The sequence below is a fragment of the Prionailurus bengalensis genome, chromosome B1 (assembly GCF_016509475.1).
Source record: "Prionailurus bengalensis isolate Pbe53 chromosome B1, Fcat_Pben_1.1_paternal_pri, whole genome shotgun sequence".
Lineage (NCBI taxonomy): Eukaryota > Metazoa > Chordata > Mammalia > Carnivora > Felidae > Prionailurus > Prionailurus bengalensis.
The window spans coordinates 97289868-97312730 of record NC_057344.1 but is presented as its reverse complement, the minus strand read 5'-3'; the positions used below and the strand labels follow the sequence as shown (position 1 = coordinate 97312730).

The 22863-nt window shown below is 37.6% G+C and overlaps 1 protein-coding gene across 2 annotated transcripts in view; it reads left to right on the top strand.

Annotated features, from left to right (window-relative positions):
* Positions 1–8072: 8072 nt before the first annotated feature.
* HSPA4L (heat shock protein family A (Hsp70) member 4 like) overlaps positions 8073–22863 on the top strand; it is a 54689-nt gene continuing 39898 nt past the window's right edge. Inside the window, exons 1-3 of one of the 2 annotated variants that reach the window (XM_043568812.1) lie at positions 8073–8163; positions 8824–9021; positions 21415–21472. In XM_043568812.1, the coding sequence (XP_043424747.1) occupies positions 8915–9021; positions 21415–21472 (165 nt within the window). In that variant the 5' untranslated portion in view covers positions 8073–8163; positions 8824–8914. Of the gene's footprint in view, positions 8164–8535; positions 8662–8823; positions 9022–21414; positions 21473–22863 lie in introns of those variants that run through there. The other variant, XM_043568801.1, reaches the window with a different exon arrangement.

Below are 22863 nucleotides of genomic sequence, written 5' to 3'. Positions count from 1 at the left end.
CTTCAGTGATTTGTGCCTATATTCATGATTGAAACAAATGTTAACTTTTAGTTAAAGGTTAATTTAAAACACTGCCCCCCCCCCTTAATTCTGTCTGTGGATCCCTTTGGGAACATGGGGACCGCCCCTGCAGGTAAAGAACCTTTGTCCTAGAGCTTTGTACTCATTTGCATAGTCAAAGTTGGGTCTCTGCGTAATCTGTGTTTCCATTTACAGGAAAAGGGAAAATTAAATCAGGGCAGGTAGAAGGGATTTTAACCAAGTAAGGTGGAAGCTGCTCATGTTACATATATACACACTGGTGACTTTAGTCACATGGCTTTAGTTACAAAGAAGATAAGAAATAATAGTCTGCAGTTGAGCAGCCATGTGTACAAAACAAAATAATAGTTTTTTAAAAATAACTAGTAGTCTACTACAGTCTTTTAAGTGACCATTGTGTATCCAGTCTCACCTTGCTCTAATCCATCCTTAACACTGCCACCAAAGTATTTTTTAAACTCTGAATCTGATCATGTCAGTCTCCATCTGTTTCAGTGTTTCTAAATATCTTATAGTAGTACTTCCTGACTTGTGGGTCATCAGGATTGGGTGAGGTTGGGGGGCAGTTTTTGCAAGTAATTTAGGAGTCCATATTCCAATTGAAATGAAAATTGAATTTTAAAGTCAGATTTTATGTATATGTAGCAGTTTTTTTGTTCATATATGTACAAGCTTTAGGGATTAGCAAAATACAAGTATATGTTGAAGTATCCTAGAACTCATGGTACATGAACATACATACTATTCTAATAAATGCTAAAAAAAAAAAAAGTTACTTTGGGAGGCATAATTTTTTGTACATTAAAAATATGTGTTTGGGGTGCGTGGGTGGCTCAGTCAGTTGATTTCTACTCAGATCATGATCTCATGGTTCTTGAGATTGAACTCCACATCAGGCTCTGTGTTTACAGCTCGGAGCCTGCTTGGGATTCTGTCTCTCTACCCTTCCCTGCCCTCCCCGCCCCCAGTTTCTCTCTCTGTGTCTCTCAAAATAAATAAACTTAAAAAAAACTGTCTTCATTCTTGAAAAGGTAAACACCTGGCCTACAGGGTAAACGAAAGACTTCTTATTCTTAGTGTGGCATACAGTATCCTTTGTGATCTAGCTCTAGACTTCAGCTGTACATCATATCTGTCCTAGGCATTGTAGGCTTAACAGTAACCTCTGATTCCCCAAATATGGTATGCTGTTGATGCCTCTCTGCCACTGCACCTTATTTTTCAGTGTCATTTACCTTTTTTGTACTTTTTCCCCCTTCTGCCCATTATTTCCTTTTCATTATCCACCTTATGAGTTATTCATTTTTTAAAGCATGATTCTAAAGTGGCCTCCTCTGTGAAGATCTTCCTGCTTCCTGCCTTCAGACAAGTGTCCCATTTTTAGCCCTTCAAACACAGAAGCTTCTAGACTTCCAATGCAAATCTCTACTATAGCATTTATTGTTAGAGTGAATTTCCTACCTATTTTATAACTATTGTGCACTCTCTAGTTCAAGGCCTTCCTTGACTAGTTTTAAAGTATACAAAAACAAATACATTCCATACCCTCATAATCTTGTAAAGGTCATAATCTAGAAGTTATAATCTAGTAAAATGGACAAAACAACTGGTGGAGGACAGAATGTAAAAAAGGTCGTAAGAAAGAAAGGTACAAAGTGCTAGAAAAGGAAGGAAACAAAGTTAACCTGAGGCAGTCTTGGAGGCCTCATGATACCTTACACTGGATCTTAAACAATATTGAAGATTTTTTTTTAATTTTTATTTAAAAAAAATTTTTTTTAATGTTTATTTATTTTTGAGAGAGAGAGACAGAGTGCGAGCAGGGAAGGGGCAGAGAGACAGGGAGAAAGAGAATCCAAAGCAGCTCCAGGCTCTGAGCTGTCAGCACAGAGCCTGATGTGGGGCTTGAACTTATGAACCATGAAATCATGACCTGAGCCGAAGTTGGTCACTTAACTGACTGAGCTACCCAGGTCCCCCTTGAAGATTTTAATAAAGCATGTAAAGTTTGAGCTATATTCCAGAGAAAGACAGTGGCACAAAAACTTGGAGAAACTTGTCATACTTGAACAATAGTAAGTGGTCAAGCTGGCTGAGATAAAACAATAGATGTAGAAAAGTGATAGGAAATAGGGTTGGAAAAGTAAATTGGTCAAACTGTGAAAGGCTTTCAATGCCAGAGTGAAGAATTTACACAGTGGAGAACCATCACTAATTTTTTGAAGAAGTAAATAACAAAGTCAAAGCAATACTTTAGGAAGATAGCTTGTTACTATTAATAGGAGAAAGACAATGTAAAAAAGAACAGGAAGCAAATTACTGCAATAATCCAGTTGAAGTAGAAATTCTGGATCAAAGGGGTGCCTGGGTGGCTCAGTTGGTTGAGCATCTGACTTCAGCTCTCAGGTCATGATCTCACATTTTGTGAGTTCAAGCCCCATGTCAGACTCTGTGCTGACAGCTCAGAGCCTGGTGCCTGCTTCAGATTCTGTCTCCCTCTCTTTCTGCCCCTCCCCTGCTCAACACTCTGTCTCAGTCTATCTCAAAAATAAACATTAAAAAATTTTTTTTAATAAAAGAAATTCTGGATTAAATATTTATTGCAAGTATATGAGCTAAATATCTGGCAATATGGCAGATTGAATTTACACAGATACCTTCCCTCACAAACATGAACATACTGGATAAAATATATCCAAAAGAAATTTTTTTTTAATAAAAAGGGAAATACTATATGTCAGCAACAAAGATATAGCTAGGAACATTGCTGAGAGCTAACACTGCATAGCCTCTCACAGGATTCAGAAACATGTACAGACCTAAGGGTAGTTTTGACACCCACATGTAGATAGGAATTATGAGCTTGGGCCCTAGTAAAGTAAGGGGACTGAAACTGAACTCATCATGGGTACTGAAAGATTGGAAGGAGTGGGGTTTTTTTTTCTTTTTTTGAAAGCGTTAAGCATATGACTATTTCCATATGTTTTTTATTTGTTTCAATTTTTATTTAAATTCTAGTTAACAGATAGTGTAATATTAATTTCAGGAGTAGAATTCAGTGATTCATTCATCCTCTATGCATAACACCCAGTGCCCAATCATAAGTGCCCTCCTTAATAACCATCACCCATTTAACCCTTACCCTAGTCCCCTCCCCGCCAGCAACCCTCAGTTTGTGCTCTCTAGTAAAGAGTCTCTTTTATGGTTTGCCTCTTTTTCCTCCCTTATGTTCATCTGTTTTGTTTCTGAAATTCCATATATAAGTGAGAGAGATTAAGAAAATAGACCCCAGATATAGTAGACAAGAAGATTGACAACCATTTCAAAGCAGTGAGTAGGAAAAAAGTCATCTATGAGAAATCAAAACACCCAGGTTTGTGCCAGCACAAAGTACAGTTGACCTTTTAATGAATGTGGAAGCTAGTGGTGCCAATCCTCTGCATAGTTGAAAATCCATGTATAATTTTTGATTTCCCAAAAACTTAACTAATAGCCTATTATTGACGGAATCTTCACTGATACATAGTTGATAAACATATTTTTCATGGTATATGTATTATATGCTGTATTCTGACAACAAGGCTGGAGAAAAAAATCTTACTGAGAAAATCTTAAGGGAAAATAAATTTACAGTATGATTCTGTAGTTAACCAAAAAATCCACATATAGTGGATCTGTGCAGTTCAAATCCATGCTGTTCAAGGGTCAACTGTATTATATACATAAACACTATCTGTATGATATATGAACTCCAAACTGAAAAATTAGAACTGTTCTGGGACTAGTGAGACTCCTCAGGGTTCTGACAAAAAAAATACAAAAGCTTTCTAGGATACTTCTATGACCCAGGGTACACAAAAATTCCCACAGAAAAAGTAGCCTCAGTGAAGGTGAATTTATGGTCAAAATATAATTCATACCGAGGAAACAAGAAAGCACTATGTGGCAGAGTTGGCACATAAAAGAATTAGCACCCAAGAACTAAAAATGTGATAAAATATTCTAAAAGAGACTATAAAATTAGAATGTTTAAAGTGATTAATAGATTTTTTGAAGGGAGAGAAATGATGAAAACAGTACTGTATGAAAGGACAAGTTTGAAAATTAACGTCTAAAAACGGTAGAGTGCTCGAAATTAAAAATAGATGACAAAGAAAGGTTAATAAGAGTCATAGAGGTTAGAATAGAGAGACCCTACGCATTCTAATAGGAGATCCAAAAGAAACTGAAAAGAAGGGGTGAGAAGCAATTATCAAAGGGATAATGTCTGAGACTTCTCCAGAACCTAAAAAATCCATTCATCCTCAGGTTAACAAAAATCTCTGAATACACTTTTAGAAATCCATACCTAGACACATCGTAATTAAGCTGCCAAATATCAAAGAAAAAAAAAGACAAACTCATGATTTTCAAAAGAACAATATTTAGGGGCACCTGGGTCGCTCAGTCGGTTAAGCGGCCGACTTCAGCTCAGGTCATGATCTCGCAGTCCATGAATTCGAGCCCCGCGTGGGGCTCTGTGCTGAAGGCTCAGGGCCTGGAGCCTGTTTCAGATCCTGTGTCTCCCACTCTCTCTGACCCTTCCCCATTCATGCTCTGTCTCTCTCTGTCTCAAGAAATAAATACACGTTAGAAAAAAATTAAAAACAATATTTAGTCTCTTCAATAATAATGGATGCCAAAAAAATAAGGGAAGGTAACTGTCAAGAATTCTATACACAGCTAAATTATTATTCAAAAATTAGGTTAAGAAAAGATTTTTGAGAAGAACAAAAACATAAGTTCAATCAGAGACCTTTATTTAAAGAATTACTGAAAGAAAACTGAACCCAGAAAAGAGTGGGATACAACAAGCAACAAAGTAAACAAATTGGTAAATATATTGGTAAATGAGCACTGGCTACAAAAGACTTTTTCATGGGAAAAGTGACTTAACTTGATGAATTGGGGAGTAATTTGGCCTTGTTCTCACTTTTCTTGAGAGCCTACGCACATTCTGGTCTATTCCTCTTGGATTTTTAGAGGGGTGGTCTATCTCCTTCTAGATAAATCTGCTTAATTCTGGGGTGCAATAATCACAAGCCTATAGATGCATACATTTCTGTAATGTTTTACCAGCAGTATTCATGCTGGTATTTTTATATCCATTGCCTGCTCTTCTATCTCAGTTGTTTGAAAATTCAGGTAGAGATTCAACTAAAATGGTATCTGGAAGGAAATTTATGACTGCAAATACATGTATTAAAAAATAAGAAAGACTGAAAATTAATGAGCTAGGTGTTAAACTCAGGAGATCAGAAAAAGAACAAAGTAAACATAAAAATATAGAAGGAAATAATAAACAGCAGATGAAGTAGAAAACAAAGACACTGTAACAAAGCACCAGTGATAGGAACCAAGAAAAAAAAAAAAGATTCAAATAAACAATATTAAGAATGAGAAAATGGAGGGATGCCTGGGTGGCTCAGTCGGTTGAGGGCCCAATTTCCACTCAGGTCATGATCTCGCGTTCGAGCCCTGCCTTGGGCTCTATGCTGACAGCTCAGAGCCTGGAGCCTGCTTCAGATTCTATGTCTCCCTCTCTCTCTGCCCCTACCCTGTTCACTTTCTCTTTCTCTCTCTCTCAAAAATAAACATTAAAAAAAAATGGGAAAAAAAATGGACATATAACTGCAGAAGAGATTTTCAAAACTCATAAGTGAGTATTCAACAATGATAGCAAATGTGAAAACTTAGCACGGTAAATTTTCTGTAAAAACATAAATCAATATTAATTCAAGAAATAATAGAAAACATAGACTATAACCACTAAAGAAATTTAACCAGTGGTCATAAGCCTCATAAGCTCAAGGTCAAAATGGTTTACAGGCATATTTTACCAAAACTTTGCAAAAGAATAAAGAGAGGAAATGTCTCAACTTCTCTGAGGCTAGTATAATCCTGATATCAACAAGATGAGTAAAGAAAGGAAAATTTATTTAAAATGCAAACATTCTAAATAAAATAAGCACAAGCCAAATCCAATAGATCTAAAAATAATCAGAATATCATAACGTAGCTGGTTTATACCAGGAACACAAGGATATTAGAAAAATCTATTAATACATTAACAGATTAAGGGAAAAGAAAAAGATCATACCAATAGATAAATAACCTTTGTTAAGTTTCAATGTCCACTTAGGAGAAAAACTCTTAGCAAACAGGAAAAGAGGATAATTTTAACTTACATCAAAAACACGGAAGTATTTGTTAGGCACAAGATAAATATGCTTATCACTACTGCTCATATTCAACATCATATTAGAGACTTTAGGCAACATAATTAAGAAAAAACAGGTAAAGGATTAAAAATGAAAAAAAGATTAGTTATGTCCTAGGCCACATGATTCTATACACAGAAAATCCAAGAAACTTTACAAATACTAGATTTATGAGAGTACAGCAAGGCTGCTGTATATGGATCAATGTAAATAAGTCAATATTCCTATATTCTAGCAATGGCTAGGCATAACTTCCATTTTTTGGCCTTTTTGGTGCCAACTAAGCACTATTGTTATGCTTACATTATTTAATAATAAAAAAAACAACATAGTAGGTGTATTTGTCTTTAACAGATTTTGAACCTTGAGTGTTAAGTCATTTGGCAAGGTCCTACCACTATAAATTAGGTGAGCCTGGGACTACAATCCAAGTCTATGTGACCCCAAAGCTTGTCATGCTTTTAGCCACTAGGTATTATGATTTCCTCCCAGTAATAGTAAAGAATGCGATGATAACACCTTGCTCCTGACCTCAACCGTTTCTTTTTAATATTTTAAATGTTCTTTAATAGAAATAGAAAAATCATTCCCACATCCTCAAGTTTTACAGACAGCATAGATAAATGGTCCTACGGGAGTTTCAGGATAAATCTGGAATAAATCTAGACGGTGGTAGGCTCAAAAGGATGATGGCAGAAGAAGCAACAGAGGAGGAAAGGTAGAAGCCATGAGACGCCCAGTACGGCTGGGGGCCCAGGGTTCTTTTGGGGGCGGCAGTACCGAATCCCTACTCTGCTCCCACACTGCCTACTGGGAGGCCGCTCCACCCAGTTTGGTAGCGTAGAAAAAGACCGAGGACAGCGTCAACCGGGAGCTACACATTCTCCTGTGTGCTTGTGCAATGGGAGAAAAATGTGACTCCTTAATATAAAAAGACTGGTTTCAAAACAGTACCGTACATTCCAGTTTCCTTAGTATTACCGTTGAAAATGGACTTCATGTTCCTCTTAGCAACAGCAGCTGGAGCTATATTCACAGTTGCTGCTGCTGCAGTCGCAGCATTGATAGTAGTAAAAAGTGTAAGTTCTTTAAAGAAGAGAACAAGTAGGAACAAGAAGAGTATTAAAATATCTGGTAAAAAATCCTATTTCAAGAAGGAAACAAATAGGAAACAAGAAACATACAAAGAATTGGGTGAAAAGGAACAGGGAACCCACGAGGAACTGAACAAGAAGGAACAGGAAACCCACAAAGAACTGAACAAGAAGGAACAGGACAGTAAAACTCTGTAAGTGTAAACTATAACGATTAATTTTCAGATAGACAAAAGATGCAGATCAAATGAAGGCAAGCAGCTGGACCACACTAGGCTCTTTTTCTGCGGACCAAAGGGCAGAGTATGGAGGGAAGGCACAAGTTTGCCTGGTGTCATAGTGACACACAGCCGTAAGGTCACTTTCCTGTAATACTGGTTTTCAGAGGTGAGGGTTAGTGGAGGAGACCGCATCTTTATGATAGTGTAAAGAAGCTACATGAAGGGAAAGTTGTCAGTGCGCTCTTGTTTCTTGGCCTAAGTTTGTTCTTTGGCATTGCAGGCCCTGGTAAGCAAAAATAAAACCCTAAAATTTGTTCAGCTTCTTTCACACAAGAAAATGCAGCTAGTGAAATGAAAAGGACTCCTTTCTCCCCCGCCCCGTGAACGGCAGCGCCCCTGGAGGCAGGTGAGAGGAGGAGGCCGCCGTGCGGCACAATGGGCGCCACCTCACAGAGCCAGGCGCGGCGCGCGGCAGGACCTCGCGGCCAGACTGCGAGCGCAGTGGGCTGGAGACACATGGGCCCCACGGGGCGGCGAGGCCGACGGGTGGGTGCTCTGGCTGTGGGTAGCCCTTCTGTGGGAAAGAGAGAGGAGGCGGCGCCAGGCCAGCGCCTTCCGGCCTGCGCTACCGACTTCGGGCAAGCCTGGGCATTATCCAGCCACTATAATTAGGCGTGCCCCTAGTTGCCAAAACAACCCAAAAGGGGTGCTTCAAAACACACCGGCAAAGCGCGGGGCCGGGAGACTGCCTCTTACCTAGCCCACCCGCAGTGCTCCCAGCTGCCGCGCGATGGCGAGCAAACTGCCTTCGCTTCCCCTCCTCTCCTCCCTGATCCTCCCCGATCCTACCCGCTCCGCCTTCTCCCTCCCACCCCCGGCTGCCTCAGCCGCCTCCATTTTCCAGATCTTTCTCGAACCCGCAGCTCCTCGGGCAGCCGTTGCCCGAGTACTGACGGAAGGGGCCGAAGTCTAGGCGGGGAGCAGCCTCGGGCGCGGAGAGGAGACTCGCGCACCTCCCTGGCTGCCGAGCGCGCAGGCGCAGACGTATGTAACTGCCGGTTGGAGGCGGCCGAACCGCAGTGGAGAGAGATCTAGGCGGCGGAGGCAGCGGCCCGGGAGGCCTTCATCTCCGCCGCTGCTCCCCGACGCACTGTCCTAGATTTAATGCGTAGCGACTTCGGGTTGTTTTTCCTTTGCTTCTCTTAGGAGTCCCAATTCCTGGAGCAAGAGCTCAGAAGAGGACGCTGTTCCCGCACAAGAGGCTTCAGCACAAGCACCCCGACGATTAGGAGGCGGGATGTCTGTGGTTGGCATTGACCTCGGCTTTCTCAACTGCTACATCGCTGTAGCAAGGAGTGGCGGCATCGAGACCATCGCCAATGAGTACAGCGACAGGTGTACCCCGTAAGTGTCTTGGCTTGATCATAACCCCAACCCTAACAAACGTTTACTCCAGACCCTACGACGTGGTCCTGCCTGCTGGTTTCTTCTGATGCGCGCCGAACCTTGTGATGACAGGTGCAGCCCATCAACTGCAATCTCTAGAGACCGCAGGTTGGCGGGCCCAGGTGGGAGTCGGACTGCAAACCTGCTTTTCCTTCAAGGACAAGGGTCTTAACTCGCATAGTTCTCGAATCACCATTCTGTAACCACACACGCCCCCATTACCCCTTCCCCGCCTCTGTTCCCCAGGCCTGCTTAGTTTTGGGGGGTTGGTGCGGAACCATCTCGATATCCTGAACGAATTTCTGAAAAGATGTCTGGTTACCTTTAGTGGGGTTTGCCTGAGATTATCGGCTGCGGGCGGGCAATTCCCATTAGCTGAGTAAAGAATTCTTCGTTCATTCTGCCCTTTCTCCTTTCCCCGTGTCTTTCTGCGTGACAGCTTTCAGAAAAGTAAGAAATAAAAACTTAGACTGCATACATCAGAAAGATGAGTTGCAGCGTCATCTGGCATTTATTTATTTATTTATGAGAAGTTGTTAAGGTGTGCGGCGTTTTCCCCCAATGCCCTTGAAAATTCGGGGTAATCGAGCCGATTTCCAGTGGCGTATTGTTAATGATGCATTAATAGCGAGGGAGTGAGGGATGGGTGTTGTTGGCCTCCTGTGTTGGTAATGTTAGTCTGTTAATGGAAAGCGGTGCAGCTAGAACCTATCAAAAGCGTATTTGTGCAGAATGAATCGTAGAAGGATCAGGAGGCTGTCCTGTATAAACATGACTGTGGAGTGATTCTTTTATGAACAGTTGATGAAAGACTTAGGAGTGGCATTATGTCACGGAAACATGTTTCCACATGTTCCATTGTTTCTCTCTTCTGCCAAGTTTGTTGGCAAAGGATAATTAGACAAAGAATAATTAAGACAGGAATATGAAAAACTAGCCTTTTATTGTTGGCTCCTGTTTCCCGTAGTTTTATGAACAAACCAACTGTTCATATCTTACTTTCTGTGGAAAAGTAAACATTAATTAGACTCTCCAAAATGTAATATTTATGTAAATATAAGACTAATCTTAAGATCAGTGTTAAACTAACCCTTTAAAATGATAAAATTACTATACTTTTATGAATAATTAAAAAATGTCAAGGAGATGTTGAAGAGTAGCTTACTTGAAGCAGTGTGTGCTTTGGTTTCTTTCAAGAATATTCCAAAGGGTTTTATACCATCTTATTCTAGATACATTTGTTATATTCTGTGCATGTACATCCATGTAAAATTTGCATGTTTAAATTCTCAAATATGAGCATAGTACTGTTACAATGCTTGCTTCATTTTACATCTTTTCCCAACCTTTATGCACAATGAGAGGCTGAGGCAGTAATTGTGAACTCATTTATGACTTCATGTCTGCCAGATCTTGTTTAGCACCACAACAGATACAGGCTGCCAGAAAAGAACCAGTAAATTCCACTGTCCTCTTTCAGCAGAGTAGAGGTTTAATGGGGACAGTCTCTGGCTTCAGGGACTTAGCCCGTGGAAAAAAAGTGACGGGTAGGATGAACATTCCCCTAATCCTTAAAGCCTTATCCTAAAAGATCAGAAACTGGAACTGTAAGACGTACTGTATTTCCGGGTTCAGATGTCTTAGTAGTGAGTCCATGACCCTCTAAAGAACCTGGCCAGACTTAACAGGGTGTTCTTTAAAAATTAGGGTGCTCATTTTCATGTTCTAGAAGTCTCTTTACTACTATTCTTAAGCACATTGGCTAATTCTGTGTGGCTGAGATTTAATATGATATTTCTGATCTGTGTGTAAGAGCCACTACTAATACCTAGAATGAACCAAATCCAAATGAGAAAATCGGTCAGGTGGAAGTTTTGTATTCTTAGCTTGCATCAGCAACTCTGTCCTTCTTTTTCATGGCTGTGTACTGTTATTCAGGATCTTTTGTTGCTGAACTAATACATCACTGTAGTTTGTTTTTACACTGTATTTACTATGGAGCTTAAATTATTGAGTGAAAACAGCTTTTCCAGATACCTGGACCTTTATTTATTGAATACTTATCTTGCAAAAAGCATAGCTATTAGATAACCTGTAACTTTTCTGAAACGCTACAGTATTTAATGATACATATAAACTAGCTCTTCAAAAACTTTTTTTTCTATATTCTGGTTGCTGACACCAAGGTAGTGAGACATAGGTATTTCCAGAAAGAGGAAAGGAAAGAATTTCTTGCAGAAAGAAGAAGGAAGTGTTCCATTTAAGTTAGTTGGTTTTGGCATTTATACTTTTTTACGTTCGTTTCATTAACAGAATTGATTATGTATGTATACATGGGAAGCTCCCGTGTATAAACCAAGAAGGACGGTTTAATGGAAAAGATAATTAAGTTTTGGCCTACAATTAAGGGACCAAGAACAAGTAATTTAACCTGTTCTTCAGATTCCCCTTCTGTAAAGGTGGAATGCTTGTACTCGCTGCTCTTCTCTTGTGCATAAACTGAAGAGGGAGAAGGAAATTAACATGCATAAGTTAGAGGAAAAAATTAATTTCAGAACATTTTCTTATTTAAAACAAGTACACATAATAGTACATGTTCATTGTAGAAATACAGGCACATTATGGGGCGCCTGGGTGGCTCAGTCGGTTAAGCTTTCAACTTCTGCTTAGGTCATGATTTCACAGTCCATGGGTTTGAGCCCCACATTGGGCTCTGTGCTGACAGCTCAGAGCCTGGAGCCTGCTTTGTTTTCTGTGTCTCCTCTCTCTGCCCCTGCCCTGCTCGCACTCTGTCTCTCAAAAATAAATAAACATTAAAAAAAATTAAAAAATAAAAGAAGTACAGGCACATTAAAAGACGAAAGTAAGAATTGTAATTCCTCCATCCAGAAATAAAACTTAGAGTATTTTCTCTGTGTTTCAAGGATAGATTATACTTTATAGTCTGTTGGGTAACTTCTTTCTATGTAAAACATATTTCTATACCATTAGTTTCAGTGTTTGTATAATCATTTCTTTAATCCATCCCTTTTTGGACATTGAGGACATTTTTTAATAAGCCATACTGCAGTAGCTATTTTGGAACTAAATTTTTTAACCTTTAATTCCTTCAGATTCTTAGAAGTAGGATTACTGAGTATGCACATTTTTAGATAAGTTTGTATTATTCAATTAAGCATATAGATGTGGGGATTGGAATTTCTATCCCAGGCTTAATTATATCAAAGTGATTAGTTTCTTACAGGGGAAAAGAAAACTGCAGCCAAGAATCTTCATTCACTATTAGATTAAAGCACGTAATCAGCTAAAACACGCTGCCTTTGTTGATAATAGTGATTGCCATGTGCCAAGCATTGGGCTTCCATTGTTATACATGCTACATCAATTCTCTGAGTTTGGTAATACTAGCTTTTTTTTTTTTTTTCCTCCTTCATAAGAAGCCTAAAGCAAACTTAAATGTTTTGCCAAGAACTTGTAAGCAATGGAATGGATTCAGTTTCAGGCCTCTTTGACCCCAGAACCTCAGTGTCCTCCATTATCCATTGGCATAAGGATTGTATATCCATATTAACATAATGAGGAATAACGAGCACATTATTTGGCTGAGAAGCATCTTTGCTCTAATATCAATAAATTCATCAATTTTTGGCTAGTTTCTAAGAAATACTGTTTTAAAATGCTTTAATAGGCTTTTAAGTTATTTTAAGAACATGTAAAAAATCTTATTTCGTTTAAAAAATTCATAAAATTATACAAACACAAAATATGTTATTTTAAGAACATGTAAAAAATCTTATTTCGTTTAAAAAATTCATAAAATTATACAAACACAAAATATGTTAGTACAAGCATATGGGGGAAAGCAGTACGGAAGACAATAAACTACAAACAATGCATATTTCTTGTGAGTAGAATTAAGGAAGATGTGCTTTTAATACATAGACTATAATGTTTTGAATTTTTATGAACCTATTTTACAATAAGGAAAAGTGAAACTATTTCAAGAGATTTTTGTTAAGTGTAGTTTGTATAAATTCTATATGATCAGAGTTCGTATTTTGTTTTTTGGTTTTCTGTCTTCCTTTTTCCCTATTTCCCTTTATCAGTGTATGAATAATCCGAAAATGTAGCAATATGTTACTTATATGTTACATTGAGGCGTCCCTTTCAATGTACACACGTAGAAATCATTTACTTTGGGGTATTAAAAATAAACAGTTTTGTACGTAGGAAATGCCAAACTCCAGAGGTTAATGGTAGATAGTTGGGTAGGAGGACTTTTTATGATGATAGCAGTTGTTGGGGATTGGGAGGGAGGGGAGGCTTTTACATTTTATTTAAATACTCTTTGTACCATATGAATTGGCTTTGTATGTTTTACTATAAGCTTATGTTAACTTTGATTAAAAATATTTTAAATGCAAACCAGAAAGTAAATTTCCTTTGTCTTTTCCCAACCACCTAGTAAACTTCAGTGTGTACGTTTCTAGGTTTATTACAAATGTATGAACATGCATACATAACTGGGATGTTTTTCTATTTGTTTTTAACAAAAGTAGAATTACATAATATTTTGTAATATTTTTTTCAGAATATAGTGGACATCTCAAACTTGTGCATTTGGGTCTAATTTACCTCATTTAAAAAAATTTTTATAAGAAAGTTCTTATTAAATTTCCAGTTAATGTACAGTGTAATATTAGTTTCAGGTGTACAATTCAGTGATTCAGCACTTCCGTGCAACACCCAGCGCTCATCACAACTCTTAATCCCCATCATCTATTTAATCCATCCCCCCACCCACCTCCCCTCTGGTAACCCATCGGTTTCTTCTTTGTAGTTAAGAATCTGTTTCTTGGTTTGCCTCTTTTTTTCTCTTATGCTCATTTGTTTTGTTTCTTAAATTCCACATATGAGTGAAATCATAACGGTATTTGTCTTTCTCTGACTGACTTGCTTAACATAATACTCTCTAGCTCCTTTGGGTAAATACCTGCTAGTGCAATTGCTGGGTCATAGGGAAGTTCTATTTTTAACTTTTTGAAGAACCTCCATACTGTTTTTCAGAGTGGCTGCACCAGTTTGCATTCCCACCAACAATGCAAGAGGGGTCCCCTTTCTCCACATCCCCTCCAACACCTATTGTTTCTTGTGTTGTTGATTTTAGCTATTCTGACCTAATTTATTTAAATGGCTGTACAGCATTCCATTGATGCACTACATTAGTGGACATTTCAAATTGTTATTTTGGTGTTGACAAAAACAAAAATTCAATGAATACCTTGCCTTTTTTGTTTTTAATTGTGCTGAGAGAAGTAGAAAGGCAGATGGCTCATACATTAGCATGGCCAAAGCTAGGACTGTAAAATTTTTTACTATGAATATTTTCTATGATAAAATGAGTCTCTAGTTATTGCCTTGAATTTGTGGGTGAGAAATTCTGAAAAGTTTCTAGAAGGCAAGGAATGATAAGTACAAATTACATATTATCTATTGTGAGTTTAAGGTGTTTAACATGCTATTGGTAGTCTTTAGTATGTATGTGGTCACTACAATACAGATTAATCAGCATAGCTGTGTTCTGATAAAGCTTTGTTTACAAAAACAGATGGCAAATCATAATTTGCAAATCCCTTGTCTAGGCATTCGTAATTGAAAGAACTTTAAAATTATTGTGCATTGCTATTTAGAATTTGACCTGTTGAATTTTAAGATAATCAGTTTTTCAGTTAAATATATCTTATTTAATATGACTAATTAGCTTTTTAAATATGTCTTCCTATGTATAGTTGACCCGTGAACGATATGGGTTTGAACTGTGCACGTCCCCGCTTAATGTGGACTTTTTTTGACAAATACAGTACACTACCATGAATATATTTTTCTTTCCTATAATTTTCTTAATATTTCTTTTTCTCTAGCTTAATGTAAGAATACAGTGTTTAATACATATAACACACAATATGTGTTAATCAGTTGTTACCACTAAGGCAGTAGGTTATTAGTAGTTAAGTGGGGAGTCAAAAATTATACATGGATTTTCAACTGTGCAGTGATTCAGCACCCCTAACTCCCTCATTGTTCAAGAGTCAACTGTAAGTGTTCATGTGATTTCTGTTAATAGTTTCAAGTTGTGAACCAATTTATTTATGAACTAGGCACATACACTAAAAGCATTTGGAATTAAATTTTTATTTTTTTATATGTTAAAAATTCTTTATCCGTTGACCATATTGAAAGACTGGAAAGTTTTTGTTATTACTAAATCATATATGCCTAGGAGTCTTATTTTTCTAAGTAGCAAGCTAGAAAGCAAATGGCAACCATAAGTTCTTTTGAGAACATTCCTCCCCCACTTCCTTCTAGGGCAGTTTTTTTTCCAGATAGTTAACCTTGGGAAATAATAACCAGATGTTTTCTTTACAGCAAAACTTCTCAGATCTGTTAATTTGTTTATAGGCATTGAAACATTCCAAGGAAAGAATGTTTTCCTCAATTTATTTGAACCTCCAAGGAATTATATTCCACAGAACAGTATTTGGAAAATGATGCTATAAAGCAGTGGTTCTCAGTTGGAGATTTTGCCTCTTAGGGTACATCTGACAATATCTAAAGATGCATTTTTGGTTGTCTGTCTGGGAGTGAGGAGTTAGGGGGATGGGGGAAGGGTGCTACTGCCATCTCAGGAGCCCCTGATTTAAACCAGTTGATTGCCCTCTCATATCATCATTAATTCAGCCATTGTTTTCTTAGCATGTGCTTGATAATAATTGTGATCTTAGGGAAATTGGCAAGGGAAAGCTGAAAATTTTTTAAATAGGGCTATTTTTTAAATCAAAGTGGTAAAATCAAGAGGCTTTGAATTCTTAGTGGAGATTGACAAAGAAGTAAACAAATTTAAAGAGTATGGACCTCTTAGGTGAGAATGAGAAGTCTCATAGTCTGTTGACAGTATGTGTTTTCTCCAACCTGATTGGTTTTGGCCTTATTAAAATAGACTTTATAAGAGAGAAAGAAAGTTAATCTTTAGTTTTAAGGGAAGATACAAATACAGCTTTCTTAAAGTAACACCTGTCATTTGGTTTTTATACCCCTCCTTTGTTGAAAGTGACATAGGACATTTAGTGACATAGGACATTTAGACATTGTTTGTTTAGAATTTTTGGCATTCTCTGAGAATCTGGGACTACCGCTAGGGTGGCAATATCACATTGGAAATTAAAGATTTAAGGGGCACGGTGCCTGGGTGGCTCAGTCAGTTAAGCATCCGACTTCCCCTCAGGTCATGATCTCACAGTCCAGGAGTTCGAGCCCCTCGTCAGGCTCTGTGCTGACAGCTCCGGAGCCTGGAGCCTGCTTCAGATTCTGTGTCTCCCTCTCTCTGACCCTCCCCCGTTCATGCTCTGTTTCTCTCTGTGTCAAAAATAAACAAAGATTAAAAAAATAAATTAAAAAAAATAAAGATTTAAGGGGCATCGTAAACCCTGTATTTTTTTGTTTGATTTTAGGTATAAAATGGAATTTCTAAAGAGTTGAAATAAACCATAGAAAGTATAATATAAATAAATTATTGCGGTATACATTTGGGTAAACTATTGAATATTAAACTCTTGAAACTACTTTATAAAAACACTTATGTAGGCTGAAGTGTGGTATAATGTGTTTATTTCCCTTGGTGTTAGTAAAGTCAGGTAAAAGTTTTGAGAGATACTAGGTATTTTTATTTTTCTGAAAATATTTAGCAAGTATTTAATGATTGCATTCAAAAATCTTTTTGAGGGGCGCCTGGGTGGCGCAGTCGGTTAAGCGTCCGACTTCAGCCAGGTCACGATCTCGCGGTCCGTGAGTTCGAGCCCCGCGTCGGGCTCTGGGCTGATGGCTCGGAGCCTGGAGCCTGTTTCTGATTCTGTGTCTCCCTCTCTCTCTGCCCCTCCCCCGTTCATGCTCTGTCTCTCTCTGTCCCAAAAATAAATAAACGTTGAAAAAAAAAATTAAAAAAAAAAAAAAATCTTTTTGAAAGAAATTGAAGGAATTTGAAGCCTTTTAGCTATGTGAGGAAGGTTTTCTGCATATGGTAACTGGGTATTTTCAAGCTATAACATTAAATTGTTTCAACTTTAAAGTTGTCTTTTAACTTCAGAGAATAATAATGGAAACTCGCTGTTCAGTTTTTCTGTGAAGTGGTATGTGTGCAGCATAGTTCAAAGAATCTAGCACTTACTAAATTATAGTTGAATCAATGTTATTTGACGCTAGTGTTCTAACAGAAGGTAAGTTCTTAAAAATCAACTGAATAAGATTTTTGGTACATTCAAGTGATGGTAGCCTAGTATTGAAAAATTTTAAATGTTCATAAGTGTGTCCAAATAATGGAATTGAGAGAAAGACAGATTATAATAAAGTAGTCTAAGAGAATGCAAATCCATATTTTCTCTGATGAACTGAAGGATGGAATGCCAACCATCCACATAGACAACCATATTGGGTATGCAAAATCTCTTCTGTTGGGGACTATGTTGAACTGAATTATTTGGAAGATGATTTGCTTGGATGTCTCAAATGTACCTCAATCTCAGCATATCCAAATTAGCACTCGTGATGGTCCATCCTCAAACCTGTTCTTCTCACAGTGTTTTATGGCTCATTAAATGGCACCCTCTGGGGGTACCTGGGTGGCTGAGTCAGTTGGGCATCCACAACTTTGGCTCAGGTCATGATCTTGCAGTTTGTGAGTTCGAGCCCCGTGTCAGGTTCTGTGCTGACGGCTCAGAGGCTGGAGCCTGTTTTGGATTCTGTGTCTCCCTCTCTTTCTGCCCCTTCCTCGCTTGCATTCTCTCTCTCTCTCTCTCTCTCTCTCTCTCTCTCTCTCAAAAATAACATTAAAAAAAAATTTTTTTTTAAAAATGGCACCACTCTCTACCCTCGTATCCAAATGAGAAACCTAGACATTAGTCTTGATACTTGCCTCTTCAGAGCTCTTACCTGTTTTGGCACTGTTCAGTAAAAATGTTAGCCACATGCATAAATGTTCTAGTAGTTACATTAAAAGGATAACAGGTGAAATTAATTTTAATATATTTGATTTAATTCTATATATCCAGAGTCTTATTTCCGTATTTTAAAATCAATGAGATATTTTATATTCCTTTTTATTTTTTTTAATTTTTTTTTTAATGTTTGTTTATTTTTGAGACAGAGACAGAGCGTGAACAGGGGAGGGGCAGAGAGAGAGGGAGACAAGGAACTTGAAACAGGCTCCAGGCTCTGAGCTGTCAGCACAGAGCCTGACACGGAGCTAGAACCCACGAACTGTGAAATCATGACCTGAGCCGAAGTCGGATGCTTAACGGACTGAGCCAGCCAGGTGCCCCTATATTCCTTTTTAAATATTACATCTTCAAAGTCCAGAGTATGTTTTCGCACCTAAAATAAGTACATTTCAAATCATACCAGTCACATCACATGTGACTGGTGGCTACCATATTGGACAGTGAAGATACAGTCTGTCACCAAGTCCTTTGAGTTTTACCTCCTGAGTATCTCTTAATTCCTTCTCCCCCTGTCTCAACTGCCATCACCCTGAATAAAGATTACTGGTAACTTCTAGCCTTTGTCCCATCAGGTCACACTGTGGCCAAAATGATCTCTGCCAAATCTCCTTTACTTCCACCCCCTTATCATTTACTCTTCCTCCAAATCTCATCATTTCCTTGGGTAAGCCTTTCCTGATCCTCCTCCTCTAGGTCAATTCTGTTACCTACTGTTTTTTTGTTGTTTAAGTTTGTTCATTTATTTTGAGAGAGACAGAGACAGTGCTAGCAGAGGGAGGGAGAGAGGGAGAGAGGGAGAGGGAGAATCTCAAGCAGGCTCTGCACTGTTAGCACAGAGCCTGATGCAGAGCTCAAACTCACAAACCTCGAGATCACGACCTGAGCCTAAACTAAGAGTTAGACATTTAACCAACTGAGCCAGACAGGCACCCCTGTTATGTACTCTTATAGCACTATGTATACCTTCTGTTGTAGCACCTAGTTTACTTTCATTTGTGAGTCTGTAGCACTTGTAAGTTCCAAGAGCCAAAACCACGATTTTTCCCCCTCTAACAAGAGTGCCAGGCATAATTACTCAACCAGAATCTGTTAAATTAACTAAATGAACTTAACTGCCCTCCTTTAAAATGCAGTAGTCCCCAATATAACAGTGTATTGTTCAACCCTTAAACATTGTACTGGGGGGCGCCTGGCTGGCTCAGTCGGTTAAGCATCTGACTTCGGCTCAGGTCATGATCTCACAGTTCGTGGGTTTGAGCCCCATGTTGGGCTCTGTTCTGACAGCTCATAGCCTGGAGCCTGCTTTGGATTCTGTGTCTCCTTGTGTTTCTGTCCCTCCGCTGCTTATATTCTCTGTCTGTCTCAAAAATAAATGTTTAAAAAAATAACAACACTGTTCTGGAATTTTTTCCTCTTTTTTTTTTTTTTTTTTTGTCTTACATATGGGTAAGAAATGTTCTCTTCATTGTTCAGAAGACTTTAATGAATTCCCTTTACCTACTGAAATAAATTTCAAATTTATAATCTGTCATTTGAGGCCCTGTATAATCTAATCCTGAAAGTATCTATCACAATGTCAAATGAAACTGCCAAGTTGTATTCCCCTAGTCTCTACGCATTACCCTTAGGAGCCATCTTTCTATTCATTCAATAAGTGTCTTTAGTATATTGCCAGATAATGATCAAAGCCAGTACTATACAGTAGGACTTTGTATTCTACTGTATATCTTTTTTGTTCTGTGTGTATTCTGTTCTCTGTATACCCACCGGCCACTTATACCTGTTAAGCCCTTGAAAGTTCGCTGTTGAGCACTTGAAATGTGAATAATGTTGAGGAACTGAATTTTTTATTTCGGTTAAACTTTACTAGCCACACATATAGCTAATGGCTGCCATATTGGGTAGTGGAGATCAAGGGAATGGGGCACGCATTATCTGCCCTCATGGAGTTCATGCCCTATCATGTGGCGATATAGTCAGTAAATAAATTGTATTAGATGGTGATACATTTTGCAGGAAAATAAAATTGGGTAAACAGAGGAGATGCATATGTTTGGGAGGAGCAGAAAATGTTATTTATAGAAGATAGGAAAGATGTTAATTATAAGCTGATGTTTGAGCAGAGACCTGAAAAAAGTGAGAGTGAGTGCAAGCCATATGGGTGTATTTAGAAGTGTTCCAGAAATAGAGGACAACATGTACAAAGGACCTGAGGAAGAAGTGTGCTTGCCCTATTCTAGAAATAACAAGGAGACCAGTGTACCTAGATTGAAGCTACAGGGTAGAGCAGCCAAGGACCAGACCAGAAAGGACTTTATTGGCTGTTGGGGACACTTAAGCTTTTGCTTTGTGAGACAAGACACCATTGGAGGATTTTCAGCAGGGGAATTTCATGACCTTAGTCTTTAAATGGATCACTCTGGTTATCATATTGAGAATAGATGTATACTTACATACCAGAAATGTCCTTTTGAACAAGACAGATGGCTATTAAGATGTTTTGTCTTTCAAATCTTAATTCACAAGTCACCTCTTTTACTTGCTTTTCCTAAGCCTAATCATATAGAAGTAATTATTCTTTTTTGTTAGTGTATCACAGTTCTATATGTTGATTTTTTTCAGTAAACTATAAATTCTCCAGCGGCAGTGATGATAGCTAGTATGCCCACAATGCTTGTAAATATTTATTGGTTGAGTGAATAATTACCTGTAATTACAACTAAAATCATAGAAACACTTTCTTGAATTTTAACATGAAATAATATTTTGATGAAAATATTGCTCTACATTTGCCTTAGAATTAAATCTAAATACAGTAATAAAAAAATAGCAGTGATAGTGTTCAAAGCATTGTCTATATTCATTTAATCCTCACACAACTCTGTGAGTAGGTATTATTATCATCATTATCTTCCAGATGGGAAACAGAGACAAATAATGGTTAGGTAATTTCTACAAGATTATAGAGCCTGGATTTAGATTCATTCAACCTGGCCTTAGTGAACTCAGTTAATTTTTTTAGTAGGTCATAACCTGTAGAATTTGAAAAATAATTTTGGGGGCCAACATAGCATCCCCAGGTATTAGCATTTATTCTGAAAATTCTAACCTTTATTCTGACCACTGTTCCATTACTTATGAAACAAAAATATGCAAAATTCTGATGTTCATTAATGTATTTTTAGAATATACATGATTATGTTAATCCATTTAATTCATTTTTTCATAAGGAGAAGCAGAATAATGGCATATTAATGTAAACCTACACTGAAAATAAACTTTGTGTTTTTCTCCCGTTTAGGGCCTGTATATCTTTGGGATCGAGAACTCGAGCCATTGGAAATGCAGCTAAGAGCCAGGTAAATTGTTAATGTAGATGTTTTGACTTACAGGAAGAATTAATGGAATCTTGGTAATTAAGCTTCCACTTTATGTAGTTAAGAGTGAAAAAAGAGGAAGGGAAATTGGACAGACCTTGATGTCTTTGTATTTTAATAGATATATTTTGCTTTGGGGGTTGCAAAATATTTCTTAAATTTTATTAAAAAGAAACAAAAGTCTTTTTAGAATTGTGAAGTTAGGATGTTGCTATCCTATGACACCACTTTTTCCCTGTATGGTCACTTTTCTATGAGGTGGTATCCTATCTAGTATATACACTTCAATAAGTAAGTGATGTCTTACTGCAAAAAGAAGGTAGGAAAGATGGAAGAACTAATTTCCAGAGTAACCCAATGTAGCTACTTTACATGGAATCAGTTTATTCATATTTCTAGGCTTCTGAAGTGTTTGTAAGTGGAACATTTACTTTTAATATTTCTTATTACAGGTTCATTTTCCTTGGACTTTATTTCCCTAAACCAAAAGCCCTTAACAATTACTTCTTACATTTTAATGTGTACCTGGGTTTTTTCCTCATAAAATAACTTTAATGGGACTTTTTTCCCTCATGACTTTGTAGGAGTAATTAACTCCTTTATCTAGGAATCTCTGCTTAAGATTTTGTCAAGGTTGTCTTCTAATTGGCCTATATATGAAACTGTTTATCTTCTCTTCCACTTTCATACTGTATGTAAACAAATGTTGAGTTTGTTTCAAAATGACTTCTTCACTAAAGTTTACATTTCATATTCTGTTTGATCTTCTAAGTTGTATGATTGATATCAGAGTCTCTGAAGAAAGCAAACTAAAGTTATTCCTGTAAAGAGACCAATGTGGTAATTGAGCATCCCTGTAGCATTTATCTCGTAATTGAAGAGCAAGATCTATTTGGCTTTAACTAAGAGGACAACAACTGGATCTCAGTAATATTCTATAGTTTGCACTACATGTTCTAGTTAAGAAAAAATTACTTTCCTAAAATATAAGCCATTTACAAATTAAGACACTTTAATTTAGCATCATGCTCCATAAAAGAAGTTTAAATTTACTAGCCTTGGAGCAGTTCTCAACAATGAGAAATTTCACAGAGAAGAAAAGAAAAATGGTGCAGTAAGGAACACAGTTTCAATAAAAACACAGTAATGAAAGTGGAAGGACATAAAAAGTACTAATTCACTTAAAGCAAAAGTGTTGAGGGAAACCATAGAGATGAGTTGTAGATTGATTTTCACTGTATTATTTGAAAACCTTTACACTTTTGTTCTTTCTTTTTGAAAACATTAATTTTGAGTCTACATTCCTAGGATAGGATGATTTGAGGGGCAATAGTTAAGATGCATACATTCTTTAAAAATTTTATTTTTGAGAG